Here is a 12,500-nt window from a genome sequence, read left to right on the forward strand (position 1 = left end):
CCTCCAAGGAGAGGAGCGGCGTGTCCCTGGCCGCGCTCAAGAAGACGCTGGCGGCAGGCGGCTACGACGTGGAGAAGAACAACTCCCGCGTCAAGATCGCAGTCAAGAGCCTCGTCACCAAGGGCACCCTGGTCCAGACCAAGGGCACCGGTGCATCCGGCTCCTTCAAGCTCAACACGAAAGCCGTCGAGGCGAAGAAGCCCGCCAAGAAAGCCGCAGTCCCCAAAGTAAAGAAGGTGGCCGCCAAGAAGCCCGCCGCGGCGAAGAAGCCCAAGAAGGTAGCAGCCAAGAAGGCCGTCGCCGCAAAGAAGTCCCCCAAGAAGGCCAAGAAGCCCGCTACACCCAAAAAGGCCGCCAAGAGCCCCAAGAAGGTGAAGAAGCCTTCCGCAGCGGCCAAGAGCCCCAAGAAGGCTACAAAGGCAGCCAAGCCCAAAGCCGCCAAGCCCAAGGCAGCCAAGGCCAAGAAGGCAGCCCCCAAGAAGAAGTAAACCTATTACAAACAGTGTTCTACTCGACACATGTTGTACCACAAAAGGCTCTTTTAAGAGCCACCCACCTATTTCCATAGAAAGCGCATTGATTTCCATATACTACCTGTCGTGAAAAAGAAATTACGCACACTAGGCTACTTTTACGCACACAACATTGTCCCACTCTGGGTGTGTGCGAAGGGAGAGGCATATAAAAGAGGGCCAAAATGGCTTAGAAATTCGACCTCACCAGCCATTTGTATATGAGCCACTGGGCTATTCCCGTTCAGAGGCAGGCTGCTGTGATGTGTTACAAGTGCCATGTAATAACAATACTATAGTGGCTTCGAATTCAAACTCACGAGTGCACCCTCAACAGCCATATTTATATATGAGCCACTGGCCTATTCCCGTTCAGAGGCAGGCTGCTGTGATGTGTTACAAGTGCCATGTAATAACAATAACAATACTATAGTGGCTTCGATTTCAAACTCAAGAGTGCACCCTCACCAGCTGTTTGTTTCCCATTTGGAGAGAAATAATGTGAGGATTTCATGTCGGACATTTTGGCGCTCACGCGAAATGACACAAAGTAACAAAGTCGGAGGGACACAAAGTAGCCTCTCACTCGCTGCCTGTGGGTGGGAACCGGCTTAGGGCTGTCTGTCTGTCTGTCTGTCTGTCCCTCGCTCCAATTGGATAAGGTCACACCGGCCCGGTGGCCAATCGTTGCCTCTTGTGGCGAGGTATAAGTACGGCTCTCGAAGTGGCGAGCGGCTCATTCAGACTTTCTGTGACTTTCTCAAGCTACCAATATGAGCGGAAGAGGCAAAACCGGAGGCAAGGCCAGGGCGAAGGCAAAGACCCGTTCATCCCGTGCCGGGCTCCAGTTCCCCGTGGGCCGTGTGCACAGGCTGCTGCGCAAAGGCAACTACGCCGAGCGTGTGGCGCTGGCGCACCAGTCTACCTGGCCGCCGTGCTCGAGTACCTGACTGCTGAGATCCTGGAGTTGGCCGGCAACGCTGCCCGTGACAACAAGAAGACTCGTATCATCCCCCGTCACCTGCAGCTGGCCGTCCGTAACGACGAGGAACTGAACAAACTGCTCGGCGGTGTGACCATCGCTCAGGGTGGTGTGTTGCCCAACATCCAGGCAGTGCTACTCCCCAAGAAGACCGAGAAGGCAGTCAAAGCCAAGTAAATTCGCTACTGCGACTTCAACTTGACTACTCAACCCCCAAAGGCTATTTTAAGAGCCAACCACCTAGCTCTCCAAAAGCGCAAAGTACCTTTCTATGACCGCTACACATTGAGTGGGTGTATACACAACTATTTCGACATTCTGTGCCCACATGAGGCCTTGCATGAACAACAACACCTACTAGGCCTCGTTTGCCATAGCAGGCTAGCATTAGTTCTATATCGTGGAGCTCCGCCCCATAGGGGAGCTCTGCTCCTAGTGGTTTACCCTCTGCCCTAGGGCAGAACAGCCTGAAGCAAATTTATGCACACACCTGCAGCCAATGGGAGCACAGGTGCCCCCTATATAAAGGGACCCGTTCCCTCAATCTGCCTCCCATTATCTTCAGCGACTGGACTAGAATTGAAGAAGCCATAGAAGACTCAGGAAGATCTCGTCGTTGATATCCAGCCATCAACGTCTTCCTACAATGAGCACACCAAGCTTATCCATAGGGTAAGCATTTAACAAAAGCTCTTTTCAGAGCTCAATGTCGCTGTTCCCCTTGGCGGCTGTCGACCCCCCCGACATTGTTTCGTGGGTTGAGGGACACAGCACGCCAGGGACAGCTTCATTAATCCCCCACTATGCGCCAGCTGCGCCCTCCTTTTTTGAAGGAGTGGAAGCAGCATTGGGCATTTTTAGGGAGGATATTCCTCTCGAGGATGTGCTATCAGTGTTAGTCTCAGCTCTGAGGCATCATCTGAAGGCACTGACTCAGGAGATGACAGGGCTATTGGGGAAGAAATTAATATTCTATTGGAACAATTCATTACACTGACCCAGATGTTTAACACCCCTTTTCCTTCGGGAAATTGTGAGGTCATTACATCCCTGGATGATGACGCCACAGCCTCTCTGTGCCTGAATTCTCAGGTCTCATTGAGTGGGCTGCTAAACAGCGGGAGATTAAGCTGCCCCCCATTCCCTCCAACCCGGAAGTGGATAGGAGGAAGGGCGGCCGTTACTCTCGCTACAGCTTGGCGTTAGACGGCGGCCTCCAGCAGCAAGGGAGCGGGCCTCGCCCCCCCCTGCAGCGCCAGAGGTGCCGGCGAGAGAGGTCATTAAAGCGTCATCCTGGCATCACCCGAAGGGCGGCCAGAAGAGACGCCGTTTATGACAGGCGAGGGGGAGAGAACGGAAGACGGCACAGCGCCTGCTGTGACCGAGCCCACTGTCCCCCCCCCCCCCACTCTACCGTTGAGTGTATGGAGGAGAATGTTTTTTGTTGATGTGTGTAATAAAGAGTTGGCTCTACTTGACACTGTCAAAAAGAGCCCCTTTTTCCATAATACATCCGAGAGCGTTCGACCTTCCTCACTCTCGCTCTCTCTCTTACCACTATGAGTGCAGCTCAGCCCACCATGGTGCGTTGCTGAATGCACACATAAGGCAGGTATATAAAAGGTATTAAGTGTACCTTATAAAGACCTCACTTTACAGACTCCTAGGAGTGCCGTAGTGAGTGTCTCACATAGCAGGCTGCAGTCTCAGCCAGATAATGGCATGATGACGCGACCGCTATTCGGGACGGCGCTCTGTCTCAGGCTAACGCCTCAGTCAGTGCAGTTCAGACCCGTGCTGCGTTCACGGAGGGCCTGATTACTACGGTTACGGGCGTAACCAACGTATCGGGCGCCCGTTTCTCTCAGAACGCGCTGATAATAACCACATTGGGGATGGCGCACTATCACAGACTAAGGTCTCTGTTAGTACGACCCAGACCCATGCTGCGTTCAAGAAGGGCCCGATTACCACGGTCACGAAGTTGCCCAGTGTATCGGCGCCCCCACCTTTCCTGAACGCGCCCAGGCTCACCACACTGAGTGTAGTTCAGCCCACCAGAGGTGCAGAGCTGAACGCACACAGGAGGTGAAAGGAGGAATAATACTTAGACGCCGTCTTGGTTTATCTCAAAGAGACCTCACATTACAGACTCCAAGGAGTACTGTAGTGAGTGCCTTCATAGCAGGCTGCAGTCTCAGTCAGGAGACATGATGACGCAGCCGCTAGTTAGGGATGGCGCACTATCGCAGACTAAGGTCTCGGTTAGTGCGATTCAGACCCATGCTGCGTTCACGGAGGGCCCGATTACCACGGTGACGAAGTTTCCCAGTGTATCGGCGCCCCCACTTCTTTCTGAACGCGCTAATACTCACCACACTGAGCGTAGTTCAGCCCACCAGAGGTGCAGAGCTGAACGCACACAGGAGGTGAAGGGAGGAAAGATACCAAGACACCGTCTTGGCTTATCTCAAGGAGACCTCACATTCAGCAGGCAGCTGTCTCTGTCCCAATGTGACATGAAGACGCAGCCGCTAGCCGGGAGTGACGCCTTGCTGCAGGCTAATGCCTCAGCCAGCGCAGATCAGACCCGTGCGATGTTCACGGAGAGCGGGAATACCAAAGTTACAAGTATAACCAAGGTATGGACGCCTCCGGTCTATTCAGAACGTATCAATGCCCATGGCTCTGAGCGCAGCTCACCACACATTGAGTGTGTTGTTGAGCAGCCACATGAGACCAGTGAAGAGGTATTATGGCACCACCGTGTGGTACCAGTCAGAGATCACACCTTTCAGACTCTGTTGAGTACTGTAATGGATGGGTCTCATTCCAAGCAGCAGTCTCAGTCAGACAATGACATGATGACGCAATTGCTATCCGGGGAGAGCGCTCTGTCTCAGGCCAATGCCTCAGCCAGTGCAGTTCAGAACCGTGCTGCGTTCACGGAGGGCCGGATTACTGGAGTTACGGGTCGTAACTAACGTATCAAGGCCTCCGATTCACCCAGAACGAGCTGATGTTTCCTCTCCCCTCGAGGGGGCCCGCCTTGGGCTATTCCACCAACTCAGTGCTGGGGAATAGCGGCGGCGAGGGCCATAGAGGAATACAGGTCCTTCCTACTGGATGCACCACAGCTTCGTGCGCGCCCGCTTTCTCTGCATTGCTGGCAGTGGCAACGAAGCTGTACCCTCTCACGCTGGCTAGAACAGACGTTGGAGAAGGGTTATGCCCTCCAATTCCATCGGACCCCACCCCCGTTCAGGGGAGTGGTGGAGACGGTGATGAAAACGCCAGACAAAGTAGCCGCTCTGAGGTCAGAGATTACGGAACTTTTGGCGAAGGAGGTGGTCACAGTAGTTCCCCGAGAGCAAAGGAACAAGGGGCTGTATTCGCCCTATTTCCTAGTGCCCAAAAAGACGGGGGGAGTGAGGCCGATTTTGGACTTACGCATTCTCAACAGAGCATAACCAAACGGCCCTTCCGAATGCTGACGACAAAACGTTCTACTGGAATGTGTCCAGAAGGGAGACTTTTGTACAAGCATAGACCTAAAGGACGCGTACTTTCATGTGCCGATACAATCACGCCACAGAAAGTTTCTGCGGTTCGCCTTCAAGGGGTGGCGACGAGTTCACGAGGATGCCGTTTGGGTACGCCCTGGCACCTCGAACATTTTCCAAATGTGTGGAGGCGGCATTGGAACCGCTGCGTCGTCAGGGGATAAGGATATTAGCCTACCTAGACGACCTACTGGTTCTCGCCCCGTCAGCAGAGCTGGCGTTCACTCACACAACACAGACAGTGATTCATCTCACGCGTCTGGGGTTCGCTGTGAATTGGAAAAAGAGCGCACCCTGGCCCAGTCATCAGATTGTCTACCTGGGACTACAGCTAGACACTGTAATGATGAGGGCGCGAATTTCGGACCCTCGAAGGGCAGCATTGTTACTAGCCCTGAGGAAGTGTCGTCCGAATCACACAGTAACGGCGCTATCGATCATGTCACTTTTGGGTCTCATGTCGGCAGCCCACTCTGTGGTCCCGCTGGGGCTTCTGCACATGCGCAGAACACAGCGGTGGTTCGCCAACTAAGACTAGACCCAGTGCGTCAACGCCATCGGTTGGTGGTGGTTCCTCTCTCGCTAAGAGCATACCTGGACTATTGGCGGAACCCGAGCGTTCTCACGCACGGAGTCCCGATGGGCAAGGTGTCATCCTACATTCCAGTGTTTACAGATGCATCTCTGACTGGATGGGGAGGGACATGTCAGTCTCAAGCGATAGGAGGTGCATGGCCTCAATCAGGTCGTCACATCAACCTCCTAGAGTTGGAAACGGTTCGACTGGTCCTGACCCACTTCGCGTCTACCCTTCGGGGTCGCGATGTGTTGGTTTGGTCAGACAACCGAACCACAGTGGCTCACATAAACCGCCAGGGAGGGGTCAGGTCTCCTGCCCTCCATCGGGCGGCAGTGGAATTGTGGCTGTGGGCTCACAAGCACCTTCGCTCGTTGAGAGCAGCGCACATTCCGGGCTACTTGAACGTAGGGGCAGACCTCATGTCAAGAGGGGGTCCTCGAGACGACGAGTGGTGTCTGCACCCGGACATTGTTCTAAGAATTTGGGAACAATTCGGGAGAGCCGAGGTGGACCTGTTCGCGTCACGTGTGAACGCGCAGTGTCTCCTATGGTTCTCTCCGAGGGAACAGGACGAACCGCCACTAGGAAGAGACGCATTTGCGCACTATCCGTGGCCGAAAGTTCTCCTGTATGCATTCCCTCCGCTGTCTTGCATTCTCCCACTGCTAGCCAGGGTGAGGTCAGAGGAGCTGTCAGTGATACTGATAGCGCCCGATCGCCCGGGGGCTCCGTGGTTTGCGGAGATGAGTCAGATGTTGATTGCGCCACCTTGGTCAATTCCACATCGACGGGACGCGTTGACTCAGGCGGGAGGCTCGATAGGGCAATGGCCCGTAATCGGCCAACCACTGAAGGCTTGGTTCCTGAATGGGACAGGTTGAAGCGTCGTGGGTTGTCTGATGCAGTGATCAGAACAATACAGGGCGCAAGAGCCAGTTCCACTTCTAGGATGTATACCAGCAGATGGAACGTTTTCTCACGATGGTGTGACACACAGAACGTGGACCCCATGAGCTGTCAGGTAGAGAGTGTGCTCTCATTCCTGCAGTCTATGTTTGATAAGCAGAAATCGCCCTCCACCATTCGAGTGTTTGCAGCGGCAATTTCAGCTGGTCATGAAGGGTTTAACGGGAAAAACGTGTTCAGTCATCCATTAGTGAAACGTTTCTTATTGGGAACGCAACGGCTTAGGCCAAGGCCTAGAGCTACGCTGCCCAAATGGGATTTGGCACTGGTTCTCGAAGCACTATGTAAGTCGCCGTTCGAGCCATTGAATCAAATACCCCTCAAGATGCTGTCTATCAAGACGGCGCTGTTGCTCGCCTTGACTACCGCTAAGCGAGTCAGTGATTTGTGTGCACTGTCGACGAGACCCGACTGCCTGACCATTAATGGCGATCTGAGCAGAGCGGTGTTACGTCCTAACCCGGCATTTGTGCCGAAGGTTATTAACAGTGCATATAGATCACAGATCGTGGAATTGTGGGCTTTTCATCCCCCTCCCCATGGGGAAAGGAGTGAGGAAAAGCTTCACTGTCTGTGCCCAGTACGCGCTTTGGCGTGTTACGTTAGGCGCACAGCGGCGGTTAGGTCATCGCCTCAGCTGTTTGTGTGTCACGGTGCGGCTGCATTAGGTAGACCACTTTCAAAACAGCGATTGTCTCATTGGCTTTGTGAAGGCATTGAGACGGCGTACGAGGCGGCGGGACAACAACCACCTCAGGGTATTAGAGCGCACTCCACTCGTGGAGTAGCAGCTTCTACTGCCCTCCTCAGGGGAACAGAGGTAGAGGATATTTGTAGAGCGGCGTCGTGGTCGACACCGTCTCCTTTTATCCGTTTCTATCTGTTGGATATGTCTTCTAACTCTTTGGCTCGGTCGGCTTTCAGCAGAGCTGAAAGGCGATTTTGAGATGGGAAGAGAGGACAAAGCAGGACCTTGGACAGGTTCCAATCAGGTCCGCTTTGGTGAAGAAAACTTGTTATGGCAAGAATAAGCTTTTTGAACTCTCAAACTCGATTGTACTCAGCGCAGCTGAAAGAGAATCTTGAGATGGAGGAGAGGAGAAGCAGGACGATAGACAGGTCTCTATCAGGTCCGCTTTGGATAAAAGGCATATTTTGCGGCATGTCTCCTGACTGACTGTGTCAGTGTGGTAGAGACATGTGTTGAGTGGACAGAATGTAAGGTCATCTATCTGAGGTTCAGTTTAGTATGACTGATATTTTTTGTCCCTGCCTACTATTCTATGGAACTCATTGAATTAGTAAGGCGGTCTATCAAGAATATTGAGGCACGCTATCTGCTAGTACAGATTAGCATGGCTTCTATTCTGATGATCTGCCCAATAGCCATTGCCATTGTCATTGAGCTAGATGGGGCGGGTCTATAACCGATGACGCGGTATATTGTGACGCCCTGATGGGTCTCTTAGTCGCAGTACTGCGGGAATTGGTTGCAGCCATTGCTGGGCTTGACCTTTTTTCATTTTTTTATGGAAAGTGTTAGGCTCGGCAGGGAGTACATTTTGGAGCGTTTCGCTCCGCCTTAAACCACTAGGAGCAGAGCTCCCCTATGGGGCGGAGCTCCACGATATAGAGCGATTAGTTACCGGAGTATAACTCCAGTTCTATGAGTGGAGCGGAGCCCCATAGGACTTAAGGCCCTACCGACCCTCTCTAGTCTCGCTGAAGATAATATCTCGGGAGGTAGATTGAGGGAACGGGTCCCTTTATATAGGGGCACCTGTGCTCCCATTGGCTGACAGGTGTGTGCATAATTTTGCTTCAGGCTGTTCTGCCCTAGGGCAGAGGGTAAACCACTAGGAGCAGAGCTCCCCTATGGGGCTCCGCTCCACTCATAGAACTGGAGTTACACTCCGGTAACTAATCGACTCGTATCATCCCCCGTCACCTGCAGCTGGCCGTCCGTAACGACGAGGAACTGAACAAACTGCTCGGCGGTGTGACCATCGCTCAGGGTGGTGTGCTGCCCAACATCCAGGCAGTGCTACTCCCCAAGAAGACCGAGAAGGCAGTTAAAGCCAAGTAAATTCGCTACTGCGACTTCAACTTGACTACTCAACCCCCAAAGGCTCTTTTAAGAGCCAACCACCTAGCTCTCCAAAAGCGCAAAGTACCTTTCTATGACCGCTACACATTGAGTGGGTGTATACACAACTATTTCGACATTCTGTGCCCACATGAGGCCTTGCATGAACAACAACACCTACTAGGCCTCGTTTGCCATAGCAGGCTAGCATTAGATTACAACGTCCCTATAAGATGTCACTCTTGACTTTGGCGACTATTATTGCGCGTAAAGGGCCGGCGGCGCCTATTGCGCGCGGCGCACCGGGAGTTTGAATTTTGGAGAGGCCGGGCCTCCCGTCCAATGGCTAACGGAGGAGGCCTGCGCAACGGGCCAATCGGGGTGGTGGGGAGATGGTGTCCAATCAGCAGGCGCCACTGCCGGCTTTATAAACTTCACATAGGCATTTCGAGGCTATACTCCCGACTGTCAGAGAAGCGCCATGGCCAGAACCAAGCAAACCGCTCGCAAATCCACCGGTGGCAAAGCCCCCAGGAAGCAGCTCGCCACTAAGGCTGCTCGCAAGAGTGCCCCGCCACCGGCGGTGTGAAGAAGCCTCACCGTTACAGGCCCGGCACCGTGGCTCCTGAGAGAGATCCGTCGTTACCAGAAGTCCACTGAGCTGCTCATCCGCAAGCTGCCCTTCCAGCGCCTGGTGCGAGAAATCGCCCAGGACTTCAAGACCGACCTGCGCTTCCAGAGCTCCGCCGTGATGGCCCTGCAGGAGGCTAGCGAGGCTTACCTGGTCGGCCTGTTCGAGGACACCAACCTGTGCGCCATCCACGCCAAGCGGATGACCATCATGCCCAAGGACATCCAGCTGGCCCGCCGTATTCGCGGAGAGCGCGCATAAATGAGGATGACCTGAACTCCAAAATCCCCCAAAGACTCTTTTAAGAGCCACCTCCATATTTCCATCAAAAAGGCACAATTGTTCCATGTATACACGCACCTCTACATTACCCACCATGTGTGTTGTTCACTAACACGTCTTAAAAGCTACGTATTGCACCTTTTCGTTGCCTGAAGTCTAGCTTCAATGTGTGTGTGTGTGTGTATATATACACTACCATATATACAACCGTCTGGCATCATCCACTTACTTTGGACTATAGTAGCACAGTAAAATGCTTTACAAAGGAGGGGGAAAAGAAACGAGTGATAATATAGGCCGAATAGTTACAAGAATTGTGTTCAGATGAATAATTGACACTATTAGTTGTGTCATTAGTTGCCTTGAATGCAGTCCAGAAGAAACATTGCATGCCAACTTACTTTGAAAGTCCCATGTTGCAGTGCTGCTGAGAGACTCATGCAGAGGCCCAAACTTTACAGTGGAGCACGGAGGCCATCTTGTGGTTAAATGTGGGTACTGCACCTCATGGTCATTTGCTCTTTAGGCCAGCGTTTCCCAAACGCGGTCCTGGGGTCCCCAAGGGGTGCGCGTTTTGCCCTAGCACTCCACAGCTGATTCTAATACTCCCAGCTTGATGATGATGAGTTGATTATTTGAATCAGCTGTGTAGTGCTGGGGCAAAAACTCCCAAAACGTGGCCGAGTTTGGGAAACCCTGCTTTAGGCTAATACTAGCCTATTAGGATGGCTTGGTTCGATCGCTTTAATGGCAACTGCTAAACTCTAGTTTTCACTAATTACTTGTCCCAGGTCACCATTATGAATCCAATAGCAAAACAAATGTTTCAAAATTGCTCAATAGTGAAAAAAGGCCAGGAAACGATGGGTTCTCAGCAATATTTCACCAACAACCAATCACTATTCAAGCATAGACATTAGGATCATCAACAAATATTCCTAAGTCATACTACAAAAGGGTTGTAACGAAATGGATTTGTCTGTTCAATGCAAGTTCAACGTCAAAGAAAAAGTGCATCACCACACTTTTTACACTGTAAAAAATGACTTTGTGGAATGTACTCAAGCTATTACAGTCAACAAAGGCACACGTCATATTATTGAGTAGATCTTTTTGCTTGTTTTTATGAGTAGATAAGCTTGAGTAAGTTGAGTTGATGTGGTCCAATACATTGAGTAAAGATGATAGAGAAGTAAAAAGGATTATATTACGTTGATTCGACTCAAATAGACACTGAGAGACTGAGAGACTGAGAGAGTGAGTGAGTGAGTGAGAGAGAGAGAGAGAGAGAGTGTGTGAGTGAGTGAGTGAGACTGAGAGTGTGAGTGAGTGAGTGAGTGAATGAGAGAGTGAGACTGAGAGAGTGAGTGAGAGAGAGAGAGTGTGAGTGAGTGAGACTGAAAGACTGAGAGAGTGAGTGAGTGAGAGAGTGAGTGAGTGAGTGAGAGAGAGAGAGAGACTGAGAGACTGAGAGAGTGAGTGAGTGAGTGAGAGAGAGACTGAGAGAGTAGGTGAGTGAGTGAGAGAGAGAGAGAGAGAGAGAGAGAGAGAGAGAGAGAGAGAGTGAGTGAGTGAGTGAGTGAGTGAGAGAGACTGAGAGACTGAGAGTGAGTGAGTGAGTTTTCCACATAGCCTATATCAGTATTTGAGTATGTTTCCCGCGCACGGTAGGTGCTTTCACGTCACCTTTGAAATCGCTCCTCCCTAGTCCCCTAGAACGAGCGCCCTCCCCTTTGCAACGCCTCCGAACATATCACAGAGGCGCGCTTTCGTGCCGCTGGCCTCAATCAGGTCGACCAAACGCAGATAATAGCTCTCCACGCACCGTTGCTGAAGTCATTCATTCACTTGAACTCATACTAGCGAACACACCATGTCTGGAAGAGGCAAAGGCGGCAAGGGACTCGGAAAAGGAGGCGCCAAGCGTCACCGCAAAGTTCTCCGCGATAACATCCAGGGAATCACCAAACCCGCTATCCGCCGTCTGGCGCCGCGGCGGCGTGAAGCGTATTTCGGTCTGATCTACGAGGAGACCCGCGGTGTCCTGAAGGTGTTCCTGGAGAACGTGATCCGTGACGCAGTCACCTACACCGAGCACGCCAAGAGGAAGACCGTTACCGCTATGGACGTGGTCTACGCTCTGAAACGTCAGGAACGCACCCTGTACGGTTTCAGCGGTTAAAGTCACTCTCTTCGAACCACAACACCCGACTCGAACCCAAAGGCTCTTTTAAGAGCCACCCACATCCGCTTCAAAAGGGCCCATTCCATATAGTTTTTTTTTCTTCCGTATGCTATTTGGTAGGGAAAGTATGAGCCACTTCGAGTGGACAGGGAGTATTAAATAGAGGATTCTAATGTCCCTTCCCGTTTTAGTGCACAGAGGGAGGCCTATATCTGACAGTGGCAAAGTGTAGTGACGTTGTTATTTTGGGTCAAGCAATAGTGGCATTTGGACAACATAAAGCCACCACCAGTCGGTAGACGTGCCTCGAAAAGAGGGGGACTGCGCGCGCGCACACACAGTCCAAAATGGGAGCCCTATGTCTGACGGTGCCAACGTGGGCAATTCTATCACCAGCATTATGTGGCACAACAATCGTGCCATTCGGACAACTATTCAGGCCCCCTTTTGAAACACACAATTCCCCATCGGTCACAGAGCATAGGCTATAGAGAGGAGGGAGGGTGTGAGGACCGCGCGCGCCCTCAATTGTCTTTGTTCGGGAAGCTAGCCTCTGAGCGGAAGGCTCTTTGAGCGCTAGAGCTCCACTGGGCAAATAGCAGGGGCGCCTACGAGCAAGCAGGGGAGTGTCCACGGCCGCCGACTTTGATTCGCTTCCTCTTCATAAGACGGGTAAGCGCCCTTCACCCCTCATTGTTTCTGAGAAGCAACGA

The 12,500-nt window shown here is 52.2% G+C and overlaps 2 protein-coding genes and 2 pseudogenes across 2 annotated transcripts in view; all 4 read left to right on the plus strand.

Annotated features, from left to right (window-relative positions):
• The window catches only part of LOC123485242 (histone H1-like), an 881-nt gene extending 393 nt beyond the window's left edge, over positions 1–488 (plus strand). The window contains exon 1 of the mRNA XM_045216165.1: positions 1–488. This exon is cut by the window's left edge and continues 393 nt beyond it. Within this exon, the coding sequence (XP_045072100.1) occupies positions 1–488 (488 nt within the window).
• The window catches only part of LOC123485246, a 26,943-nt pseudogene extending 15,159 nt beyond the window's left edge, over positions 1–11,784 (plus strand).
• LOC123485243 lies at positions 1,222–1,706 on the plus strand (annotated as a pseudogene).
• Positions 11,785–12,492: 708 nt separating the features above from the next.
• Positions 12,493–12,500, plus strand: part of LOC121563967 (histone H2B) — a 442-nt gene continuing 434 nt past the window's right edge. The window contains exon 1 of the mRNA XM_041875573.2: positions 12,493–12,500. This exon is cut by the window's right edge and continues 434 nt beyond it. The gene's annotated coding sequence lies outside the window, so the exon portion shown is untranslated.

This window comes from Coregonus clupeaformis, unplaced genomic scaffold (assembly GCF_020615455.1).
Source record: "Coregonus clupeaformis isolate EN_2021a unplaced genomic scaffold, ASM2061545v1 scaf0624, whole genome shotgun sequence".
Classification (NCBI taxonomy): domain Eukaryota; kingdom Metazoa; phylum Chordata; class Actinopteri; order Salmoniformes; family Salmonidae; genus Coregonus; species Coregonus clupeaformis.